Raw genomic sequence first — 25,132 nt, 5'->3', positions numbered from 1 at the left:
CTCTCCCCAGGTCCTATAACCCCATCTAACCATGAGAAACACCTCAAAATTCCAACTGAGGGACCTTTTACGAAACACCTGGCCAGTACAGTGCTCCTTAAAATTGTCAAGGTCAGGGACACCTGGGTGGCTCAGCAGTTTAGCGCCTGCCTTTGGCCCAGGGTGTGATCCTGGAGTCCCGGGATCAAATCCCACGTCAGGCTCCCTGCATGGAGCCTGCTTCTCCATCTGCCTGTGTCTATGCCTCTCTCTCTCTCTGTCTCTCATGAATAAATAAATAAAATCTTTAAAAGAAAAATAAATAGATTTCAGAAGTCACCATGTTTTTATTTATAGTATAAATTTTTCAAATAATTTCACCTAATATTTCCTCCTACAGGTCCCTCAAGTCAAATCTTAAGGACTCTTACACATTTGTTGGCTTGGGGATTTGTAAATTATTGAGATCTTTTATTCTCAACATTCCTGACAAGTAATTTTGTTCACACATTAATCACTTCTGTAGAAGAAAATTTTCTAAGCATGTCAGTCTACCAAATAAGAAATCAAGTATCTGACATGCAGAATTTCTACACCTAGAATAAAAGGCAAATTTTTTTTAAAAGGCAAATTTTATTCAAAGATAGCGTATTATCTTGAAATGTAAAATTAGCTAAAAATAGAGCCAGTGACTAATTGTAAGCATTGCTGAGGATGTCAGACTCCTAAAAATCAATAATTAAGTATGGTAAAGAGAGCACTCAGGCCTCCAATAGGTAGAGTAGAAAAGCTATACAAGTCCGCAAGCAGCAACGATGCCTTACCATTTGAGGGTGCTGCTTCTGACACAATAGCATCACTCATATTCAATTATAAAGTAAATCAAAAATAATTTTTTCTAAGTTAAAGCAGGTTAAAAATTAGTCCAATATTATAACTTATATTCCCTCAGTTGCATTCTTGAGACCAAGCAATGGGCGATATTACAGCCAGCCTATCAGAAATTGTGAATAACTCAATTTCTTTTGAACTCTTGGTTCCAAAATGTCATTGTCAAGTGACAGAAAAAAAGGTTGAGAGCCTCTTTAGTTCAGTTAGAACCAGGTATGTTTTGGGATCACAGGTCTTTGAATATATTTGTGAAATCTCACCTCTGCACTTCAGTCTATCACTTGAAAGCATCTTGGTGATCCTTGTTTCACTGAGTCCATCAATATTCTTGTCACACCTTTTCACCAGGTACTTTAAAAACCATTTCATTAGGATGACCTAATTCTGACACAAAACCTAGCAGCCATAAAAGGGGAGATTTAAGAATTGCACCACATAGGGGTACCTGGATGGCTCAGTTGGTTGAGTGTCTGACTCTTGATTTTTGGCTCAGATTATGATCTCAAGGTCATAAGATCAAGACTCACATCATGCTCCACACTCAGCATGGAGTCGGCTTGGGATTCTCTCTCTCTCCCTCTACTCCTCCTGCTCACGCATTCTCTAAAATAATAAAAAGAATTGCACCACATAAAAAGAATTTCTGTAAGAAGTAAACAAAATGAGAAAGTGCTGGGGGAGGGGTAGGTATTTAGTTAACTCATTACAAGAATATAGGGACCCTGTTAAGAAAAAAACCCAAACACAATAAAAAAAAGTGGTCAATAAACATCACAGAAAGGCAATCAGCAAAATTCAGTTTGTGGAAACCTCAACAGGTTAATCTTATTTCTTCAAATAAGGGCAAAAGAAATGGAACAGGGAACATATAGACTAAAAGAACAGACACTTCATCTTCATTAATGAAATCTCTATGACCAATAAGTTTATATGAAAAAATGTTCAACATTATCAATTGTCATGAACAGCAAATTAAAACCACAAACAGCGAATTATTACGTATCACACACAGAACGGCTAAAATTACAAGCTGGCAGCAAACGGTGAAGATGTGGACCTACTAGAACTCCTAGTGTTGTTTTTTATAAAAAAGGAGGACCACTTTAGAAAAATGAGTGTCAATTTCTAGTAGAATTAAAAATACATCAATCTTACAACTCAGGATATTCTACTAAGTACCCAAAAGAAATTAAAACATAGATCCACAAAAAGGCTTGCACAATGTTCGTAGCAACTTTATTCATATGAACCCAAAACTAGAAAAAGCCCAAAGTCCATCAGTTGTTCACCTAAGTGAAAGGTTAAATAAACTGTGGCATTTACCCACAATGGAATACTATTCAGCAACAAAAGAGGAGGAGCTGAAACATACAGATGAATCTCAAAACATGCTGAGTGAAAATTTACACAAGAATACATACTGTATGATTCCATTTAGATGAAGTTTTAGAATAGGTCAAACCAATCCATGGTAAAAACAAAATTCTAAAAGGAGGGACAGAAGTGCAGAACTTGACTGGGTAAAGAAATTTTCTGATGTGATGGAAATGTTCCATAGCTTGCTAGAGGTTATGTTACACAGTTGTACATTAACACTCATCTTGCAGTAGGTACACTTAACATTTGTTCACTTCACTGTAAATTTTACCTCAAGAAAAAAAACTCTAGTTAACAATTATGTATTCCAAAAAGCTTAAGCTTAAGAGTCAAGTAGGTCTACAACCTTGATATCAATAAAGAAAGAAAAAGACAGATTGATGGATGCACAGATAAAATGTGATGAAGAAAATATGATAAAATAGGGGTGCCTGGGGGGCTCAGTCGGTTAAGTATCTGCTTTCGGCTAAGGTCAATGTCCCAGGGTCCTGGGATCCAGCCCCAACGTCAGGCTCCCTGCTCAGTGGGGAGCCTGCTTCTCCCTGCCTCTGCCTGCCACTCTCCCTGCTCGCTGTCAAATAAATAAAATCTTAAAAAATATATGATAAAATATTACTTGTATAATCTATGTGCATGTCTAGGCATGTTTACAATTCAACTGTTCTGTATGCTTGAAATTTATTTAAAAATGTTGCAGGGAGGATCCGTGGGTGGTGGCTCAGTGGTTTAGCGCCTGCCTTCAGCCCAAGGCATGATCCTGGGGTCCCAGGATCGAGTCCCGCATCGGGCTCCCTGCATGGAGCCTGCTTCTCCCTCTGCCTGTGTCTCTGCCTCTCTCTGTCTCTCATGAATAAATAAATTTAAAAATCTTTAAAAAAAAAATGTTGCAGGGGAATCAGAATAACCAATTACAATGTGTGGATTGTTGTTTAAATCCGGATTCAAATAAAAATTTTTTAAAATTACCTTGCAGATAGATATTTGTGATAAGAAATTAGTATTTTTAGGAATGGCGGTATTTTTTAAAAGTCCTTTTTACAGAAGACATCATGTATACTGAAATAGTCAGATAAAATGATGCTATGTCTTGGATTTGCTTTAAGATTAATAAAAGGAAAATGAGTAGATGGGGATAATAAAAGGGGGGAAAAACAGGTAAAGGATATAAAGATAATTCACAGAAAATGAAATCCCAGAAGTCTTAAACATGAAATGCTACCTCCTAAGAGAATACCATCGTGGATGTTTTTAAACCTGGCATACTGGCAGACTGCTAATATGCTGTGTTTGTGAGGCTAAGGGAAAATGGGCACTTGTGTTGCTGGTACAAACTAAGAAAAAACAAATTATAGATAGGAGTTTAATTTTAGATATAAATTACAAGTGCACATACTCTGATCATTTATCCTAGAGAAATTTATGTATGTACAAAAGGACATAAATTTATACAAGGTAATTCATTTCAGCATTACAATAGCAAAAGATTGGAAACAATTTACCTGTTCATCACTAAGGGATAGATTAAATTACTTACATCCATGATTTTTTTAAAATGAGAAGATTTTATATACGGATATAAAATGATCTTTGGAATGTATTAAATGGGGAAAAATGGCATAAGAGCATGTATAGTATGCTACAATTTATATTTTTTAAAAAAATGAAGATGTCTATTAGGTACTGGTTTATCTATACAGTAAATATCACTGGATGTTTACATTGGAAACTGATGACACACCATTGCCCAAGTAGAGAAATTAAGTAGCTAAAGTACAGGATGGGAGGGAGACTTTATTGTAAACCCTTTCATAGCTCTTGAATTTTATTTCGTTCAAAAAATAAAATATAAACAAATTACCCCATCATTTATTTTCATATCATCAAGGTGTAAGAACCAAACTAAACCTTCCTATATCCCTGTCCTAAAATTCAGTAATAAAGCCACCCAACTAAAAAACTGAGCAAGAGATCTAAACAGACATCTTACCAAAGACAATACAGATGCAAATCAATATATATAAAAGATGCTCGCCATGTTAGGCCATTACAGAATTACAAATTAAAACAAGATAACCAGTGAACACCTATTACAATACCTCAAATTCAAAACACTGACAACACCCAACGCTGACAAGAATCAACTGCTGCTGCAGGAACTCTCATTCATTGCTAGTGGGAATGCAAAATGGCATAGCTACCTTGGAAGAGTTTGGCAGTTTCTTACAAAACTAAACATAGTCTTACCATATGATCCAGCAATCGTACTCCTTGGTATTTACCCAAATGAGCTGAAATCTTATGTACACACAGAAACCTACACATGAATGTTTATAGCAGCTTTATTCCCTTTCTACAAACTTCAGAATTCTAATCTGCTGAACCGAGGGAAAATGTATTCCCTACATGACAGCATTTTTTTAAAGCCTCTGGAACTGCCTCTACTTTACTGCTGAGTTACACCACTCTATAATACAGGTCCTGCCAATTGAATGTGAACCCTTGTACGTAATTTAGGGGAAACTCTTAAAACACTGCTTTTTTAAAGAGAAAAAGATATAACCCAGAGAAAAAAACCCCATTGAGAATCTGTTAGGGGGACTGTTTATGGCAAAGGATGCCGATAGGGCATGTTGACCATTAAGAAGTAGGGCCATCGCCTCAAAACGGCATGCAGCGCTAAGTAGCCTTCTCCTACTTCCTCCTCCCCACACCGGCAGAGGCACTGAGAAGAATGTAGAGCCTTCCACTCCACAGTGGACTTGGTCTCCCTCTCCACCTAGCAGAAGCCTTATTCTTCCAGGCAGAGGGACACTCTGGTTATGCTTCATTCATTCTCTGCTATCAGTGAGCACATCAATCAGATCACAATCTTCAGCAATCTTCTCCTCAGTATCTACATGTAACCTATCAGAGGTCCTCCTTGCAATTCAAGTAGCTAGCCACAGCAAGATGGGTAACCTCTCCATATCTAAACCTGCTATTTTTTATAGATTTACCACCAGAGATTATAAAGACACAAAGGACCCAAATGCAAGAGCAAAATTCACTGTCATTACTTCTTTCAATTATCATTAGCAGGTAATGAGATAATACACAACCCACTTTTGTCAAATTTTAATAAAGAGAAATATGTCTTTTGACTGGATGAAAATAAAAAATTACTTTTAATCTATTATGTGCTTTTCTTCTCCTTCTAGTAGCTACATTTTCCTTCTCAGCAATCATTCATTTACTAGCCTAAATTATGAGCTCTAACATACTGAAGGAGTAAAGTGTATGAATTCACAAGATGACTTCCCAAGAATGGCCACCTTTTGTACTGAGCACTCACTCACTAGTGTGGCAAGATACACCCTCTTCATGCTTACCTACCACATAACATTTGCATGCTTTTGCTCTCATTCTTTTCTTAGAGATGTACAAATGAAATTTATTAGCTTTAAAAGAAAGTAATTGCAAATGAATTAATTTCTCATCAATCCTATCCCAACAGTCCCTATAGAATTTTTTCCACAGCAAATTAGATACCTACTGCTATACAGAGAAAAGATCATATTCTAATAGATCACACAGCTACAGACAACAGTTCTGATAGCTTGGTACACTCAATCATATATGAAAACACATTTCTATTTAAGTAGTAATACTATAGATGTTAGGATGGTTAATTAAGTCATGTTCATATAGGATGATAAATATACAAATAAAAATTACAATTTCAATTTCTTCTTCTACTATACCAGGACGTGATGTAACAAAAATATATTTGGTTGATACACACACTCCAAAATAAATACTCTTAGGTAATCTGCAGCCTGAAACAAGCCTTCATTTATTGACTACTTACAGTACAGTGATTTCATATCTTAGCTGGTAATCAAAGATGGTTCTGTATTAAATGAGAGAACACGTCATCTCTCTTCCAGATATCACCTCTCAGAAATCTGGGCTAATTCAATTTTAAGAACTAGAATTGTATCTCCTGGTAACTATGTGGCAGTCGTCACCCTGAGAACAGGAACAAGGCAAAGAAAGTATACAGGACTTTGATTCTCCTACATAGGTGCACATAAAGTTAGTTTATTAAGGACTACATTTTGAAGCCAGCCATTTTGATCCAGTATTTAAATAACAAGCTGTTTAATATTAAAGCAGAAGATACTGTCACAATGTGACAGAAGTACAGCTTTATCCATAAACCCTTCACACAATTATACATTAAATGCTATTTTTATTTAAGCAAGGCACCCCTACCTGTTCTAAAATATGGGATGTGCTATCCCACTGAGAAAGCAAATGAGGAGACAGATTTTTTTTTTTCCTCTCAGGAGCTGGTTTAAATTCAAGTGAAGCCATTAATGTTCTTACCAGTCAGGACTGTTTTGACATGTCACTTCACAGTTTTGAGACTAACAAACACCCTTAAGGTTTACCCAAAATCAAAAAGGGGGGTAAATGTTCAGAGAACTTTCAAGTTGAGACTAGAATTCTCTCCTTAAGGATACAGACACCAAAGTCAAATGCCTTTCCACAAAGCTTAGAAAGGCAAGATGTTTCTAAAGACATAAAACTGCCAAATCGTTGTCATTTACACTCACTAATCTGTGGTACTTACTTTTTGTTTTGATTCTTTAAATTTCTACCCCTACCTAAGTAATCTAATACATCTAAAATTAAAACTACTCTGCCAAACCTTAATGGTTCAAAGGTCTGAAACTTTTCCTTGCTTTGGTGAGTATTTGGTTAAAATAAATCAGTATTTCATTCCAGAAAAGTTTTACATCAAAGCCTTAATTCATAGGCAAAAAGACAAAACTTCAAACAGAGTATCTGTAAAATGGGAGAAAGATTTTCAAGCACAGTGCTGAATAAAAATATGTAGTCTTTACATTGGGTAACACATCTCCTATGAAAACAAACTGTTTTATCATATAAAATAAAACCCAGATTTTTAAATCAGATCCTGAACAGAATAAACAAAAATTTAAATTTGTGTTTATTTTGTAATTCCAAACTGAATCTTTCCTTTTCCTTTCTAAACAGTCCACTATGTTATTTGTGTTACAAGCAATTAACCCAAAATCCCCAAATCCATTCTCTAGCAGTTGCTGCTACAAAACTGGAACTTTATATTCCACGTCCAAAAGAGATGTGCAAATGAAATGCTTCTTGCTTCATCCTGAAAATAAAATGAAAAATGTTGCGCATTTACTCAAAATGAAGAAGTGGTGCAAAATAAATAAAGAAAAGAAAAAGTGTTACCATATCATACCCTTTCCCAGACCATTTAGAATTACAAATTTAATAACTTCTTTTTTTAACATAGGCTCCCTACCCAACATGGAGCCCAACACAGGGCTTAAACTCTCACCACCGTGAGACTGAGACCTAAACTGAGATCAAGAGTTGGACGTTTACCTGCCTAAGCCACCAATCGCCCCAATACTTTTTTTTCTGACTCAGTGCAAATCCATTTAGTGACAAATCCATTAAGTTAACATAAAGAAAACTAGTTAGGCATTAGTGTGTATAGCCTGGTATGAAACAGCAGGTTTTCAGAGTTGAGCACAAAATATATTTTACAATAGATTTTAGCTAATATTTAACATGGCCAAGATTGTGGGACTTTGTATCAAAAATAGCCTATTATTGGGGGATTCCTGGGTGGCTCAGTGGTTTAGCGCCTGCCTTTAGCCCAGGGCGCGATCCTGGAGTCCCGGGATCGAGTCCCGCATCAGGCTCCCTGCATGGAGCCTGCTTCTCCCTCTGCCTGTGTCTCTGCCTCTCTCAATGTCTGTCGTGAATAAATAAATAAAATCTTAAAAAAAAAAAAAAGAAAAAAAAAACAGCCTGTGATAACTACAGTAAAGAAATGCCTCATGGGATCCCTGGGTGGCGCAGCGGTTTGGCGCCTGCCTTTGGCCCAGGGCGCGATCCTGGAGACCCGGGATCGAATCCCACGTCAGGCTCCCCGTGCATGGAGCCTGCTTCTCCCTCTGCCTGTGTCTCTGCCTCTCTCTCTCTATCTCTGTGACTATCATAAAAAAAAAAAAAAAAAAAAAAAGAAATGCCTCATGTATTTCCAAGAAATAATTACAGCTTTTTATCTCAAATACACCACTACATATAGAAAAATGATTATAATACATTAATGTGGGGAAATAAAAGATATCACATAACATTTAGTCAAGGGAAACAACATCAAGACATTTAGATTTGTCACACGTCAACACAACACTATGAAATCATGTACTTCCTAGAACAACTATTTTCATAACACTTTTTAGGAAGAGACGGTGTAGAGAATTTCAAATGTATCATTTTAAACATTTTAAGATCTTACAATTGACAAGATGGGTTTAAATTTTATAAGGAAAAAAGCCAATAAAAGCACCTTTTCAGATATTAAAGGTAAAAATAATTTTTAGGCACATAGCATGATCAATATTGGGAATGATGCCGAAAGATTCTATACAGGAAAAATACCCAAATACAATCATAATGAATACTATTTCCTAGGAGAGTTTCATTCCTTATTTTGATACTTCAATTACCTTGATTAATTTGATCATTATTAAGGGGTGCCTGGGTAGTTCAGTCAGCTGAGCGTCCGACTCTTGATTTGGGCTTAGGTCATGATCTCAGGGTCGTGGGATCGAGCTCCACAACAGGCCCTGCACAGCACAGAGTCTGCTTGTCCCTTTCCCTCTGTGTCTCACCCTGCATGTACACGCATGAGTACATGCTCTCTCAAATAAATAAATAAAATCTTAAAAAAAAAAGAATGGCTTCCACCATATTATAAATTTAGTGAGTTAATGCTTAATTTATCAAAATAATTCTCACAATTGTACCTCTTAAATTTACCTTATTATCTGGAGTCCCTGGAAGTCTTATTTTCCCTTTGGACATGAATTCAGGAACAATTCAATATATCTATGGTCTAAGAATGACAAAAGAGGATTTATTTTAAGAAACTGAAAAGGGAGAAATAATACCGTCATTTTCTCATAGTTCAAACAGCAACTCAAAACCCCTTTGTCCATTACATTTCTTAACTAAAAACAAAAACGAAATTAAAAAGCAAAAAAAAAAAGAAAATCCTACCTCTGTACAGAAATATGCAGGACAATTAGCAAACGCTTTTCATTATAATATAGTATTTTGCCCTTTTTACAGTTAATTTTAGTAGTATTAACAGAGCACTTTTCCCAAGGAAAAAGTTCGAGGCAAACTCCAAAACAGAAAAAGCCATTTGTAAGCAAAAACAGAAGTAAAAAAATGACCATAAAAACCATGGGCAGGGGGATCCCTGGGTGGCGCAGCGGTTTGGCACCTGCCTTTGGCCCAGGGCGCGATCCTGGAGACCCAGGATCGAATCCCACATCAGGCTCCCGGTGCATGGAGCCTGCTTCTCCCTCTGCCTGTGTCTCTGCCTCTCTCTCTCTCTGTGACTATCATAAATAAATAAAAATTAAAAAAAAAAAAAAAAAAAAAAAAACCATGGGCAGCACTTACGAACATGGGACCGATCCTTGAGCATAGCTGCAACAGCATCCTCATGGGTATCGAAGTGCACATCAGCTTCTCCAGTGGCCTTCCCGTTAGAACTGTATTCCATGGTGATTCTAACAGGCTTCAGTGGAGCAAAGAACTAAATGATAAACAAAAGCAACAGAATGGTAAGAGGCCCAATTTCTAGCAGTCTAAGGCTCCGCATTTTTCTTTCAGAATCTGATTCATAGACTCAAGAAATTTGTTTTTAGAAAATTCTTTAAGTAACACAGTAGTTACATTACATATCTACCATCTCTTCCGGCCTTTCTGATCCTCTTAGAACTCAAGGTTACATTTCAAATATCTGTCCACAGAAAACTTAAATATAAGTACAATAACACAAGAATTCTCAAACTTTCTTATGCCAATAAGGATTGCTTTTATCACCTCTCCCAAACACATCCTCTCCTTGTATCTAAAGAGTGCTCATCAAATAAACTACATGTCTTTTTTTTTTAATTTTTATTTATTTATTAATGACAGACACAGAGAGAGAGGCAGAGACATAGGCAGAGGGAGAAGCAGGCTCCATGCAGGGAGCCTGATGTGGGACTCGATCCCAGGATTGGTCTCTAGGATCACGCCCTGGGCCGAAGGCAGGCGCCAAACCGCTGAGCCACCCAGGGATCCCCAAACTACATGTCTTAATAAGTCACTTTTACCATTTTTTAAATCAGGTATGTACCTACTCCCCAGTTTTTTACCAGCACTACATAAAGAGAGCTACCACACCGAGTGGTTATCATTTCAAACCAAAGAAACAGAAAGTAATGCTTTAATGAGACTTTCTGACCTTTGTCTGGTTCAGGATATGATTCCTATCAGGCTTTTTGAAGCAATGAAGACAACTTTGAGGCCCCACTACTAACTGAAGACTCTAGGTTTGGAGCTACATTAAGTATATGTACTCAAATTCATGAAGTCAACATGGCTACTGTTGTTTTCCTTTCTTTTCATATATAGTGGGTCATAAAATAAAAATATTTTTAAAATTCCTTTTCTCAAATATCAGGGAATCCTGATGAAGAAGTCTACATGCATCTAAGCATTTAGGAGCACTGGGATTCTTATTTAGTGTATAACTCCTCTGTGACAAATTCCCTGAGTCTGTTTCCTAAACTCAAAAATAAGTAAGTTGAAACAGTTTAGAGAAAAACCAAACTTTTCTACTTTGAATACTAAAGCTACATCGTATTATTCTGTATTTACCAAAATCCTCTATCATTCATTATACATTTGACCTTTAAATGTAATAAAATCCACACTTCTCAGCTGAAGAAAATAAAACAAGCTTCCATAACCAAGGAGATGGCACCTTACTGTCCAGGGAGAGTTCAGAAATAGGGTATTTTCTTCTGTATCTTTCCCAAATTAATGTAAGTTCAATCTTAGAATTTTTGTTCAAACCTATTGAGACTGGATATCTTACTGCCACACACATTTATAATGTCTTGGGCATTAGCTTGGAAAGGCAATCCTCTCATGTGGACAAAATGTAGTGAAGATGTAGCTCCAAAATCAACAGCCTCTGGAAGCTTTTCTGACATCTCCTTAGGCAATTCTGAGAAGTGGAACAAAAAGCACTGTCAGTAACACAAGAGTTTCAGAGTTATTAACAGATTATAATTAGGTATGACCTTTATGTCAAAATCCTCAATTCTTCTTGAACCAGTAAGGAAGAAGGGCTTTAATTTTAAAAGCAAAAATGGTCTGAAATTTCTGCCACCTAACAGGTATCACCTGAACACCCATTAGGATTTAGTGCGAAGATTTACTGCATCAAACCATTACCAGATTACAAAAACAAACAAACAAACAAACAGATCTTTCTATAAGAACAGAGAGAAGGAAACATGATTATCAATGGAAAAAAAAAGGCAGAAGAAACTTTCTGGGTGCCTATAGGAACTTAAAAAAAAAAGAAGAAATATGATAATGGGAGTTTAAAGATTCATTTATTGAGAGACAGAGAGTGTGCACGCACACAACAGCAGGGGGAGGGGCAGAGGGAAAGAGAATCCTGAAGTAGACTCCCTGCTGAGCTCAGAGCCCAACTCAGGGCTCAATCCAGGACCCCCCAGGTCATGACTCAAGCAGAAATCAAGTGTCTGTCACTCAACCAGCTGAGTCATCTAGGCTCCCCACCATGGCATGGGTTTAAAAAGGTTTTATCAATTCAAAGATTCTACATGTTACTTTGGGCTTAGGAATCAGAGGAATTATTAAATAGATCATTTTTTTTTTACCTTAGTTTTTACCTTAGTTTAAAGGCTTTATATCCTTTTATTATATTTGTGCCACCCAGCTTTTTATATGAAATCCAACAAAAATGATTATATAAAACAAACTTTATGAAATAACTAAGGCCTCCTCCTTATATTCAAAGTACTTGACTACACTCAAAGACAGAGAAATCTTCCAACTCAATAACCTGGTCCTATAATCTAATAATTTCAACAACATGGTCATAAAAAATATTTTAAATATCAAAACATACAAGATAGACCCAGTAAGTCTCAACAATGCAGGTCCTTACCTATTTCCTTCTCACTTTCAAAAGCTGTCATGGGTCGAATATCCTCATTTACTTCATGTTCTTCAAAGGCCATTTCTGGCTCAGTTATATACTTAGCAGTAGGAGAAGATGCCATTTTCTTTCCCTTATGAGAACCAACATGTGTTCGGACTTCATTCCTTCTGCTTGGAAATATCTCTATATACCTATGTCAAAGCAAAAGTGAACAGGCACAAACAATGCAAAGTAACTTTACATTGAACTCATTTAAAATAATACATGCATACAGAATATTCCCAATAGCTTATGAAACACAAGTGTCCAAAGATAACAAATGACAGAAAAAGTAAAACTAGATATACATACATATTAGGCCATGAAAAGTACTCTTAAGAGAACATGTCATCAATGTAATCTTCCCCACATCCCCACTCAAGATAACAGCTTTCTTCATATATAATTTAAAAGTATTTTCTATTGTTTTGCTTCATGAGAACAGCTATGCAAAGACTGTGTATATCAAAATAATCTGGTAGAAGGGTTTTGTTTTTTACAGTTGGTTAACAATCTTTTGAAGCCTTACAAGTCAATTCTGTAAAAATTAGTGTCTGTATAAGATATTAAAAGTCATAGTATATGAGGAGCTAATACCCTCCAGAACTTCAAGAAGATGCCAACGAGAATTCATGAACTAAATGTCAGTTCTGACTTGCTATCTGCTTGGCAGAAGGATTATCTATTAAATCCAAGCTTCTGAAACCAATTTTTTTTCTCAATACTGCTTTTCCAAATTAGGTTAATTAAGCTTGAGTTGCAAAAATCATTTGTATTTATAGATATATAAAGATTAGATAGGCACCACTTCTTAATGTATTGAAGAGATTTATACACTGCCATAATGTTCCCACATAAAAACATTAACAGTGATGTATTTGTTCTAAGACGTATTAAAGAAAATATGAAGAGTACTGAAAGAAAATGGGAGTAGAGAGTGGTTTGCATGCACATTTTATTTAAAAAAATTACTAAAGACCTCTGAATCAATTCTATACATAGATCTTGAAAGACATGGCTTTAAAATGGCTTTTTAATTTTTAAAACTTCAATGAAGCCAAGTAAAATAGTCAGAAAGCAGCAAAATAGCAATCTGAAATTTGACACTTTTGAGTACTCTTCCAAATTTGACACAAATGAACTCATCCATCACTACATGCATCCTAATGTGATGTGATATGTAGTATACAGCAATATCTATAATGTATCCATACCAAAATGTTAACCTGAATCAATTCAAGACTAGCTTTAACTTCCAGTTTTCAGGGACATCTGGGTGGCTCAGCAGTTGAGCATCTACCTTTGGCTCAGGGCTTGATCCCGGACTTCCAGGATAGAGTCCCACATCAGGTTCCCTGCATGGAGCCTGCTTCTCCCTCTACCTATGTCTCTGCCTCTCTGTGTGTGTGTCTCTCATGAATAAATAAATAAAATCTTTTTAAAAAAAAATTCCAGTTTTCAGGAAATAATTGAAGATACAAAGGAACAAAGTGACACCAGGAAGAAGCATAAGATCAATATAAAACATGAGACAGGGGATGCCTGGGTGGCTCAGTCTGCCTTCATGCCTCAGGTCATGATCCCAGGGTCCTAGGATTGAGCCCCATATCAGGCTCCTTGGCAAGGAATCTGCTTCTCTCTCCAACCTTCACCTTGTTCATGCTCTTTTGCTCACTTTCTCTCAAATAAATAAAAATGTTTAAAAAAAAAAAAAAAGAGAGAGAGAGAGAAAGAGATTGTACAGGATGATTGACTCAGTATCTCCAAAAGTTAATTATATGTAAAAAGGGGAAGGGAGGGGCACCTGGGAGGCTCAGTCAAACGGCTATCTTTGGCTCAGGTCATGATCCGAGGGCCCTGAAATCAAGCCCCATATCAGGCTCCCTGCTCAGTGAGAGCCTGCTTCTCCCTCTCCTGCCCTCCTTGCTTGTGCTGTCAGATAAATAAAAATCCTCAAAAACTAATTAATTAATTAATTAAAATAAATTACAAGGGAAAGGGAATAAAAATATGAAGGAGAAGGGGACTTGCTCTAGTTTAAGAGAACTGCAGACATAACAATCAAATGCAATGTGTGGACCATACCCAGATTCTGGTAACTAAAAGGAAAAAAAAAAAACTCTGAAAAGACATTTTTGGTTTAAATGGGAAAATGTGGTAATAAATAGATATATTTATTATGATAATAAATTCCTGCTAATTTTGTTAGTCGTGACAATATTAGGATCGCATGAGAAAATGTTTTTTAAAGATGCATACTGAAAAAAAACAGATGTAGCAAATATAACACATGTTAATAATTTGTTAATCCTAAGTGATGGGCATTTAGCAGATCATACTATTCTACTTTTCTGTGTTTAGATAATTTTACAGTTATATTACAGTGCATTCATCAAAATGACCCAATGTAGGATACTTCACATTATTAGAATCTGCTTCACTCACCTGTTACCAATTTCTTCCCTATGTTTCAATAGGGCTTGGTTAGCCATTTCTGGTTCTTCAAACTGCACATAGGCTTCTCCTGTTTTTCTTCTCCCTCTGTAATCCATGACAAAAGTGATGTCTACAATATTCAGTCCTATGACACCAAAAAAATTATTACGAATTAGTGCTGCTAAAAGGAGCCTTTCTTATCCTTAGGAATAATACATTCATTCATATAGTAGTAATTTTTAAAATCTTATTAGTAAAATTTTATGTCTGTTTGCTAGTCGGATACATGCCTAATGGGAAGAAAATTATTATGTGGCAAAGCCAGTAACACCTACACATTTGTATTTCCAGAATATTTAGGATCCATGCAATCCATCTAAAACACACAATCGGGGATTCATGGGTGGCTCAGCAGTTTAGTGCCTGCCTTTGGCCCGGGGCGTGATCCTGGGGTTCCAGGATCAAGTCTCATGTCGGGCTCCTTGTGTGGACCCTGCCTTTCCCTCTGCCTGTGTCTCTGCCTCTCTCTGTGTGTCTCTCGTGAATAAATAAAATCTTAAAAAAAAAAAGAGAGAGATAATGCTTTTAAACTATAGAAATTGTTATTGTTTTAGACAAATACAGCCATGCTTATGAGGTTATATTCCTCAACAGTAAAATAAACCTGCATGAAATAATTTTGAAATGTGACATTCTCCTAAGATCAGCAGAATAGGTCAAAACACTTATATAAACACTGAATACCCAAGTAAAAAGTTCTCCCCTAAAGAACCTAATATAACTTCATGCAGTTACCTAGAAAAAAGGTTCATCTAAGATATAAAATGAAACAATAAGGAAAAGAAAAATGAGGCCCCAAACAGGATATAACTGAAAAAGTACCTGCAAAGAAGTCTACAATGTCTTTCTCATTGCAGCTATAAGGAAGTCCTCTCAAACGAACCACACCATCATTTACCACAGGTGAAGATTTGACCTGCAGGCTCTTCATTAAGGCATCCACATCTTCATTGTTTATCTCATACACTACAAAGAAAAACACACAAAAATTACAGAAATTTACAAAGCAAAGGAAGACACACACACACAAAAAATCACACTTGGTGAGTTATCTTAGAATGTAAAAACTAGTATTTTTAATCTTTGTGTACTTCTCTGGAGAAAATAACAAATGACATTTACTGAATATGAATATTTACTGTGTGTCAGCTGTGACTTATTTAAACATCCCAACTTGTGAGGTAAACTTGGTCAACATCCTCATTTTTATAGGTAAGAAACTGAGATTACCTCGGTGTTTCATTTTCATATCCTATAAAAGGGTGTATTCATAATATCTACTTCATTATTGCTAAGGATCAAACAAAACTGCCTTAGAAAGTACGGGCTAAAGTACTGATCAGAAAAAGCCAGAATATGACTTCACATACCTTCCACATATCGTTGTCCCATGTACATGCGATGCTTTTCTAAGGCTTTTTGCACATCCTGCTCTGACTCCATTTCAATTAAGGCATCACCTCTTCGTTTCCCATCTCTATTTAAGAGGAAGTGTATTCCATTCTCACCATTGCGGATTCTGCAGTCTAAAAATACGTGAGTAAAATCAAAACCAGAAACCAAACTTTTAACTCAATTATACGAGTCGCTAGAATGGAATCTTCCAATTCCAACAACAAAGCAGGAACCAAAATGTCTATCATATTCCTTATAGAAACCCCCATTACTGAAGACATCCAAATACTAATGAGGCAATAGTCTATAAAATTTTACTTGAAAAAGATAAGCAAACCTTAGCACATAAGTTTATGACCTCCTGATCATTAAAATAGCAAACAGGCTCAACACAGAATCTATTATGTCCTTCTCAATGCTTCTATAATCAGTTTCAAATAACATAAAGAATTAAAATATGGTTAAGTTTTCACATGTTTTCTTCTGTTATAATCATAAGAACTTCAAAATAAATCCTGTAATGATAATTTTGTTACCATAATTGAACTCTGCCCCTTTTCATTACCAAAGAAAGATCCTCACACTGCACACTTCTAATGGCAGCAGACTGAAGATGTAAAGAGCCTCATAAAATACTTGACCCACACAATGCTATGCACATTAAGGTACTCTATATTATTACATCATTTTACAATATTTAAGGTGGCATCTTCTAAAAGCCTTTTTTTGAGGGGGCACCTAGGTGGCTTAGTCAGTTAGGCATCTGATTTCAGCTCAAGTCATGATCTCAGGGTCCTGGGATTGAGCCCCAAGCTGGGTTCTGGGCTGAGTAGGGAGTCTGCTTATCCCTCCATGTCTTGCTCTCTCTCAAATAAAATATTAAATAAATAAATAAATAAATAAATAAATAAATAAATAAATAAATAACGCCCTTAAATTTTTTTTATTTTGTTTGAGGGCGAGAAAGCACAAGCTAGGAGAAGCAGAGGAAGGGAATCCTCAGGCCAACTCTCCACTGAGCACCAAGCCAGTCAGTCGCAGGGCTCAATCCCAGGACTCTAAGATCATGACCTGAACTGAAATTGAGAGTCAGATGCTTAACAGACTGAGTCACTCAGATGCCCTTTCTAAAACCCTTTTAAAAGGAAAGTTAAAAATCATAGTCAGGTACAGAACTTAGAAACCAGTCACAGATATGTAAACATTCCAAAAATGTTACTAAGGAAATTATGCCACTTGACACTAAGTGATCTTGTATTCTAAATGCATGTATTACATAAAGAGCTACACTTAACTGGTTTTGCTTTTTGATAGGTAAATACCAAAACTTCAGAGGAAAAAAAAAAACTGGTTTCTACCATGCAGTTTTAACATTACACTTTTGGATTGCATTTAAAATCTTTACACCTGGTATATGCCACAAATGGTACACATGATGTCAGTTGGTATGCACATACAACCAGTCAGAACTAGACAACTTGCCAACCACCAAATAAGATGTCTACAGTATAGTTTAACTCGGTTTCCATGAGGCTACTTTTTACTCAGACAAAATTATATATTTCAAACATACATAAAAGGTACCTGAGAAAAAGTTAACCACATCTTCTATAGTGCACGACCACGGTAATCCTTGAGCTCGAATGAGATAAACATCATCTACTTCTTCTCCTAACTTGGAGGAAGCCAATTCATACTCAGGTAGAGGTGGAAGGTCTTCCAGGTAGGTAGTTTTGGACTCCTTCCAAGAGAAATAAAGAAATGAAAAAATGCTTCTCTGACCATCTCACTTAGAAAATGTTTATTTCTGCAAACTAATGCTCTGGATGTTATTCTTAAGAGACAGTTACTATTTCAGAGGCGAGAAGTAAACTTCACAAGTTTAACTCATCCTTTTTTGGCATAAATTGTACATTCTAAAGCAACAAGCAGGTATATCCCAATGATTTGACAGGACATAAATTTTATCCAGGGCTTCTTTTTAAATTCATCAGTCCCAAATCACACCTAATAATAGTGTTTAAGTTAAAGCAGAACAAGAAGGGTCCCTTCAATTTGACAAATATAAGTGCCTCCTATATACCATGTGCCATATTAGGCCCTCATCTCAAAGAGCTTACAATCTAGACTAAGACAAGCATTACAAGACAGGATGCTTTAAGCACTACAGTCAAGATACAGATTATTATAGGAATTCAAAACAGAACACTAACAGAAGAATCAAGTCATAATAAAAGATGGGCCTCAAAGGAAGGACAGAATTTTGACAGCAATATATAAATGATAGGGCACTCCAGCTGGAGAGGTGAGAGGAAGAGGCAGTATGAACAAAAGCCCATTTGCAAAACAGCAATAATCCCATTTGGCTAAACTTCAGGGTATAATTAGGAGCCAAAGAAGATGAGCTGGCAAAAGGAACTTGGTATCATACAACAGAGAGACTTGAGTGTCAAGCTCAATGTGTCCCCTCAACCTGGCAAAATAGAGTTAATAAAAGGCATTTACCAGTAGGTAAAACTACAAGAGAGCAGGATGCATGGACAGACTAATCTGTCAACTGGTAAGTCAGACCAACTAAGTAAGGGAAAGATCATAAGAGGTGACAGCAGTAGTGTTAAGGTAACAGGCGCCTGAGACGTGCCTAAAGAACTCTATTTTACAAGACTAAGAAAAAACTGGAATTTACTAAGATTTCAATAAGCACTACAAAAAAACAGGATTGACAATGAAGAAATTTTAAAACTTGCACTCTCCTGGGCTAACAAGAGAGATGTTCCTTTGTACCATTCCATGATTTACCTTGAGACTTAAGCCTACCTGCGAGGAGTCAATGATAAATGTAAACCTCTAGCAGATGTCTTTTTACATATTTAATAAAAATGCAACAAACACAATCATTAATGTGGAAAGACAACCCAACTTTAAATCAGGTGGTTTGCAATCTATCGCTCTAAGAAGATACTTCACTCCTTTGTATGTTCCCATCATTTTCATGAAGACTTACATATAATTTTAATACTTTTTTTTTATTTTTTATTTATGATAGTCACACACAGAGAGAGAGAGAGAGGCAGAGACACAGGCAGAGGGAGAAGCAGGCTCCATGCACCGGGAGCCGGACGCGGGATTCGATCCCGGGTCTCCAGGATCGCGCCCCGGGCCAAAGGCAGGCGCCAAACCGCTGCGCCACCCAGGGATCCCCTATAATTCTAAAAATCAAGGATAAATGTGAGCAGTGTGTTAGCACCAGTAGGGAGATTCAACAGATAATCATTAGAGCCAATTTCACAGAAAATAACCGAGAGTAGCTAGTTCACAAAAGCTTATTAGAGATTGGGGGGGGGGGGGGGGGTTTGCTTGTTTTCAATAAAGGCAATATTCCCCATTTCCCCAGAATTCCGCAAGCCTCACACGCTTTCACCGAAAAGGGCAGCACAAAGTATTGGGCCACAATCCGAATCAACTGGCTCCGCCACGGGCCGGCAGAGCCACGCTCATCAGCCTCCCGGTTCCCCTAAGTTCAAGGAGAAGCGCAGGTTGAATTAAAGATAAGTAAAGGGGTCCCGGGGGGCGCAGCGGTTTGGCGCCTGCCTTTGGCCCGGGGCGCGATCCTGGAGACCCGGGATCGAGTCCCGCGTCGGGCTCCCTCTGCCTGTCTCTCTCTCTCTCTCTCTCTGTGTGTGTGACTATCATAAATTAAAATAAATAAATAAAAAGTCAAAAAAAAAACCAGATAAGTAAGACCCAAGGCCCCAGGAGCCCGCCGGTGCGAACGTGCGCTGCCGGCTCCCGGACGGCACGTGACAAGCGGCAGCGGCAGCTCCCTCCGAGCAGCGAGCGGCTGCAGCCGAGTCCCCGGAGGGCACCGACTGACGCTGAAGAGGGAGGCGGCGCAGGCCCGGTCCCGGGGCCCCGGCCGCGGCCTCACTTCCAGGCGTCCCCTCCGCCAGCGCCGCAGGCTCCTCGGCGTCGTCCCGCCGGCGGCCACCCGGGGTCCTCAGGGCCCGTCCGCCGGGGGAGGCGGCAGCGCAGAGGTGACCTTCGGCGAGCGGGGGCGGCCCAGCCCTTCCCCCGGGCCCGGCGCAGCGAGCGCCGGCGACGAGCCTCCTCCCCGCCCGCCGAGGCCTGGCGCGCCCCTCGCGGCCGGGCCCCGACGCCCCCCGCAGCCTCGCACGCACCTACCGCGGGCGGCGGGCAGCGAGGCCTCAACGGCCACGGAGCCTCGGGAGAACCGGGCAGGAGGCCCGGCGGGGCGCGGGGCGCGGGGCGCGGAGGGCGCACGCGGAGGGCGCACGCGGAGGGCGGGAGCGCGCGGCCGGGGAGGGCGCCCACGTACCTGCGAGTAGGTCCGCGCCGGGCCCGCGGCCGCCGCCAGCGACTGCGGCAGCAGCGGGGCTCGCAGCGCCGGGTAAGAGGCCGCGGCGGCGGCGGCGGCGGAGGCGGCCGCGGGGGGAGGCCCCGCCAGCCTCCCGGCGGGCGCAGGCCCGGTCTGGAGGCCCCGCGCGTGAGAGGCGGCGGCCGCGGCGGCCCCGAGCAGCAGCAGCAGGCGGCGCCGGCCCGAGACGCCCGACGGGAAGGAGCCGGCGGCCGAGTAGAAGGGCAGGCAGGCGGCGCCGGTGCGCCGGCAGCTGCTGCAGTTGCAGCCGCAGCCCCGGAGCAGCGCCCCGAGCACCCAGCGCGTCCCGGCCATGGACTCCGGAGGCGGCGCGGGGCCTGGAGGCGGCTGCGGCGGCGGCGGCGGCTGCGGCGCGAGCGGGGCGGGGGCGGAAGCCAGGGCCGGGGAGGGGCGCCAGCACATGCGCCGCGGCGCCCGGGGCAGCGGCGAGCCGGGAGGGGGCGGGGCCTCGGCAGGCGGGGGCGGGGCCGCGGCAGGCGGGGGCGGGGCCGCCCCGCGCGTCTTCCCGGGGCAGGAGACTGAGGCCCTGAGGGGCCCGGAGCGGGGACGCGCCTGGGGCAGCGACGCGGCGCGGTCCCGTGAGGCGCGGAGGGGCCGTCTCTGGAGGCCGCGCGGTGGGAGCGGAGCGTCAGCGCCCCCTCCCCGAGGCTCGAGGCCGCTCCCTTTGTCTTAAAATGAAACCCAACTTCTGTGCTGGGGCTGCGGCAGCAAACCATAAAGCCTCCTCCGGTAAGTTAGTGTGTTCGCGAGTTTTGTCAAAAGGCCGCTTGTGCAGTTTTCTTCTCCCTGAGATCAGGATCCGTCTCAGATGAATAAGCAAAAACGGAGTCCGAGAGGGAAAAGACAGAACAATCTGAAAATCCTAAAACTTTTTATTCATGAAAATTTCGAAGTACAATGAACTCCTAGAGTTTCAGAAATCGACGTTTTTCAGTCTCGTATCCGTCACCACCATCACCACCCCGCAAACACTTTTCTCTTTGCTGCAGTATTTTCAAGCAAATCCCAAATATCACGTCAGTCATCTTACACTGATCAGGACTTAAAAAAAAAAAAAAAAAAAAAAAAAAACCACGATGATTCTTGGATTAACTGTTCTGAAGTATTCAAGAAGATTGTTTGAAATTTGAGTTGTTCACTCTGGCCTACTTTTATTAAAAGGAAAGCTCAGTATTTCCCAGAAAACCCTTTCCCCACCAAAAAAGAAAAGAACAGGGGAAAAAAAAAAAAAAACCTGATTAACTTGGCTCTGTGGATTTGGAGTATCCCAGAAAGGACTTCCTCATCTGCAAGATGTAGGAATCCTAGAGATTTTTTTTCTGAACTCTCCGTTTCAAGCAGGAAAATGGGTTAGCCCGTCATGACGGATTGTCACTATAGATCATCATCTGTGAATGTGCTAGAGATTCTGCCCATTCTTGCCTCCATTTTCGTAATAGCTGAAGCCATCATCCGTAATGTGCAAATCTGAATGGATTAGCAACCTAAATACATAGAAGGAAATCTTGCAGATTATAATCAGGAGTCTACACCAAAGTATTAAAATAGGAAGCTTCAATTTTTTACCTAGAGGAAGTTGGGAGAATAGAAAAGGAGAAAATAATTGTGAACAATTGCTCATTTACCTAAGACATTTATTCAGTGCTCTTTGTGTTTCAGGCATGATGCTATGCCCTGTCCAGTCAAGTATAATAATAGGCTTACAGACCAAATATCAAAGTGATGTTTAGATTTACATATGTCTAGATTATAGAAAGAGAATAACTAGTTTTTTACATTGAAACTAATAACTTATGAAAAGGTTTTAAAAGTTGTATTAAATATTATTTGAACCCAAACAAGTGCAGCTCTGTTTACTAAACTTTCATTATGGAAACAAAAAGATTCTTGGACAAAAAAATTTGAAGAGACTGGGGTGGTGACAGTGGAGGTGAAGAGGGAAGATTGAGATTTTAGGAAGTGAAATCAATAGGATGTGAGGCCAGATTAGAGAGGTAGTGTTTTCTGCAATTGTGTTATTTGGAGTTGGGATTGCTGGATGGGGATGACTTTTCATCCCCGGGAAAGTTTAGAAATTAGTGTAGAAATATTGGAAGCAAACGAACCCCATTTTCTGTTAAGCTAGAGAAGACTGTCCTGGAAATATTTGCTTGGGAGTTGTCAGTATAACTGAAGCTGCTGGTTCGGATGAGATTGCTAGGACCAAGGTTAGAGTGAAAAGGCCTAGAAACAAGTGAGGTGCTACAACAACGAATGCTCTGTAGAGGAAAATGAACTTGTAAGAAGAGCGAGAAGGATCAGTAAGAGAACTAAGAGCAAATTAATGAAAGCCAACAGTGTTTCTCCGGAAGGAGGTAGGGAGTATCTACCAGTGTCAAGTCCTTACTAAGATCATTACTTACTTGTCAAGTGAGAGGAGAATAGGAGAAAGCGTCTTGGATTTAGTGACATGGGAAGCCTTCGGCAATCTTGTCTACAGTCATCTGGGGTAGTGATAGCAGAGGCCACAATAAAGCAGGGGTGAGGAAATGGAAAGTGCAAAATAAGTTTGATTTTGTAGGTGAGAAAGGGATAAGGCAGTAAGTATATGTCAAAAGTGGATTTTGTTTTGCTTTGTTTGGATTAAATTAGGGTAGATTAGAGCATATTGAGATGATGTTGGGAGAGGATTCAGTTACTAAGGATTTAATTGAGTAATCAAGAGAAAATAGACACAATTGATATCTGGGTTGCTAGAAGGGTGAAAGAGGATGGGTATCAAAGCTCAGGTGCAGAAGTGAGCTCTGTATAGGAGAGAGCTCCGCGGTTCCTCTAAGTAACCATAAAGCATATTGCTCTTGTGGTACTTACTACAGTACTGTACAGAGTCGTACTGACAGTGTTAACCTTCTTCTCTGACAAGAATTTATGAGGTAGAGCTAGTCTTAATCGGTGGAAGGAAGCACTGGAGATTTGGGAGAAAGTAAGGAGAGGGACTGAGAAAAACAATTCCCATTGCTAGGAAAGAATTTTCAAAACAAGTCCTCTTAGCTCTAAATAGCACATTATTGTGAGCTGGGAGAGGACCTGGAAGGATCTGATTGTTCTGATTACTAAGAAAAAAGTGAAGGAACACGTTTTATTGTCAGTGCCCCTCAATTCTCAGAGATGAACATACTTTTCTTCTGATATGCAATGAAGTTGAGTTAATCCTAAAGGTCTCACCCCACAGCCTTCTTTGCATTTGAAAGGAACAAAAAAATCATGAACCATGGATGTCAATAAGCCTAGGGTGGCAAAAGGAAAAGGAATGGAAGTGAAGTACCCTAAAGAAATGGTGCCCATTTGTGTAACCTGTGATTAAGGTGCTATTCATCATCCAAGATTAAAGGAAGAAATTTATTGCATTGAGTAGATGCAAGAGAACTTCAAGAAAGTTACTTCCAAGGAAAGACAAAGAGGTGCTTTTTATCACCACTATCACTGCTTCATTCTTTTATCTGACAAGGAAAATTGATCCACTGTTTTTTGCTGCAGTGATGTGTTTCTTAGGTTAGCTTTGTCAACTAACTTATATTCACTACTAACAAGTCCATACTAACCAATTTTTATTTCTTTCCCATACTGCATCTGGAAAATCATTCTGCGAAGGAATATAATGTACCTGTTTATGATCAACACATGACAGACTAATGAACTTCTATATACTGAAGCTTCTTCACTTGTTAAAGTTAGCTTGTTGAAATTTAGGTAGGTCTCTAGGAAAGAGAGTAGCTGATTTGTTATTTATTTTTTTTATTTTTATTTTTTAAAGATTTTATTTATTTATTCATGAGAATACACAGAGAGGAGAGAGAGAGAGAGACAGAGACATAGGCAGAGGGAGAAGCAGGCTCCACGCAGGGAGCCCGACGTGGGACTCAGTCCAGGGTCTCCAGGATCAGGCCCTGGGCTGAAGGCGGTGCTAAACCTCCGAGCCACCCGGGCTGCCCACTGATTTGTTATTTAAATGAAATGTACTATCAAGACATAGTAATATAAATAAAAATAAAAGCATGATTTATATTAATAATAGCACATTTTGCCTGTGACAAATATGAACAAGACTGGAAAATATGAACTCTATTCCTGAGGGAATTCTCAGAATTCATTATCAAACATAGTTATTACCAGGAACCAATTTATCCAGATAGATGAGGGGGTCACCAAACTAAATTCTTTGTGAATGCTGAGATGGTACTACTGTGTAAAGCTCACACTGAGGATATTTAGAAAGTGGAATAATGGGCTAGAGCATCCTCTGGCCATATTTACAAACATAAGGTGGTAATGGTTTTTACTAGTCAGCTAATTAAAAAGTAGTCACTTCAACTAACTTTTCCTTGGAGGGCAGAAGCTAGGGTGCAACCAGAGCCCGAGTCTCTGAACATCAACACAAGATGCAAAATAAACAAGTAGCCTTTGTTAATAGGCATTATTCCAAATAATCATCT

The 25,132-nt window shown here is 39.4% G+C and overlaps 2 protein-coding genes across 7 annotated transcripts in view; one reads left to right on the top strand and one right to left on the bottom strand.

The window, feature by feature from the left end:
- Positions 1 to 2,089: 2,089 nt before the first annotated feature.
- On the bottom strand, positions 2,090 to 21,030 carry GRSF1 (G-rich RNA sequence binding factor 1). The gene is made up of 10 exons (XM_072748827.1): positions 20,601 to 21,030; positions 17,849 to 18,005; positions 16,240 to 16,395; positions 15,692 to 15,835; positions 14,819 to 14,954; positions 12,341 to 12,525; positions 11,244 to 11,365; positions 9,766 to 9,901; positions 9,115 to 9,190; positions 2,090 to 7,426 (listed from the first exon to the last, which is right to left on the bottom strand). The coding sequence occupies exons 1-9, from the start codon at positions 20,952 to 20,954 to the stop codon at positions 9,141 to 9,143; spliced, it is 1,440 nt and encodes a 479-aa protein (XP_072604928.1). The 5' UTR covers positions 20,955 to 21,030; the 3' UTR covers positions 2,090 to 7,426; positions 9,115 to 9,140.
- The window catches only part of MOB1B (MOB kinase activator 1B), a 108,479-nt gene continuing 103,466 nt past the window's right edge, over positions 20,120 to 25,132 (top strand). For 2 of the 6 annotated variants that reach the window (XM_026003506.2, XM_072748829.1), the window contains exon 1: positions 21,215 to 21,389. The gene's annotated coding sequence lies outside the window, so the exon portion shown is untranslated. Of the gene's footprint in view, positions 20,673 to 21,214; positions 21,390 to 23,999; positions 24,390 to 25,132 lie in introns of those variants that run through there. The other 4 variants (XM_026003507.2, XM_072748830.1, XM_072748831.1 and 1 more) reach the window with 3 other exon arrangements.

Source organism: Vulpes vulpes, chromosome 2 (genome assembly GCF_048418805.1).
Source record: "Vulpes vulpes isolate BD-2025 chromosome 2, VulVul3, whole genome shotgun sequence".
Classification (NCBI taxonomy): Eukaryota; Metazoa; Chordata; class Mammalia; order Carnivora; family Canidae; genus Vulpes; species Vulpes vulpes.
The sequence above is the reverse complement of the archived record's forward strand: the minus strand, read 5'-3'. Positions and strand labels throughout refer to the sequence as shown.

Coding starts and splice junctions, on each gene's coding strand:
- GRSF1 (XM_072748827.1), bottom strand. CDS start 20,954: ATGGCCGGGACGCGCTGGGTGCTCGGGGCGCTGCTCCGGGGCTGCGGC. Junction 18,006..20,600: donor CGGCGCGGACCTACTCGCAG/GTACGTGGGCGC, acceptor TTCTCTTGGAAG/GAGTCCAAAACTACCTACCT. Junction 16,396..17,848: donor TGTGGTTAACTTTTTCTCAG/GTACCTTTTATG, acceptor ACGTATTTTTAG/ACTGCAGAATCCGCAATGGT.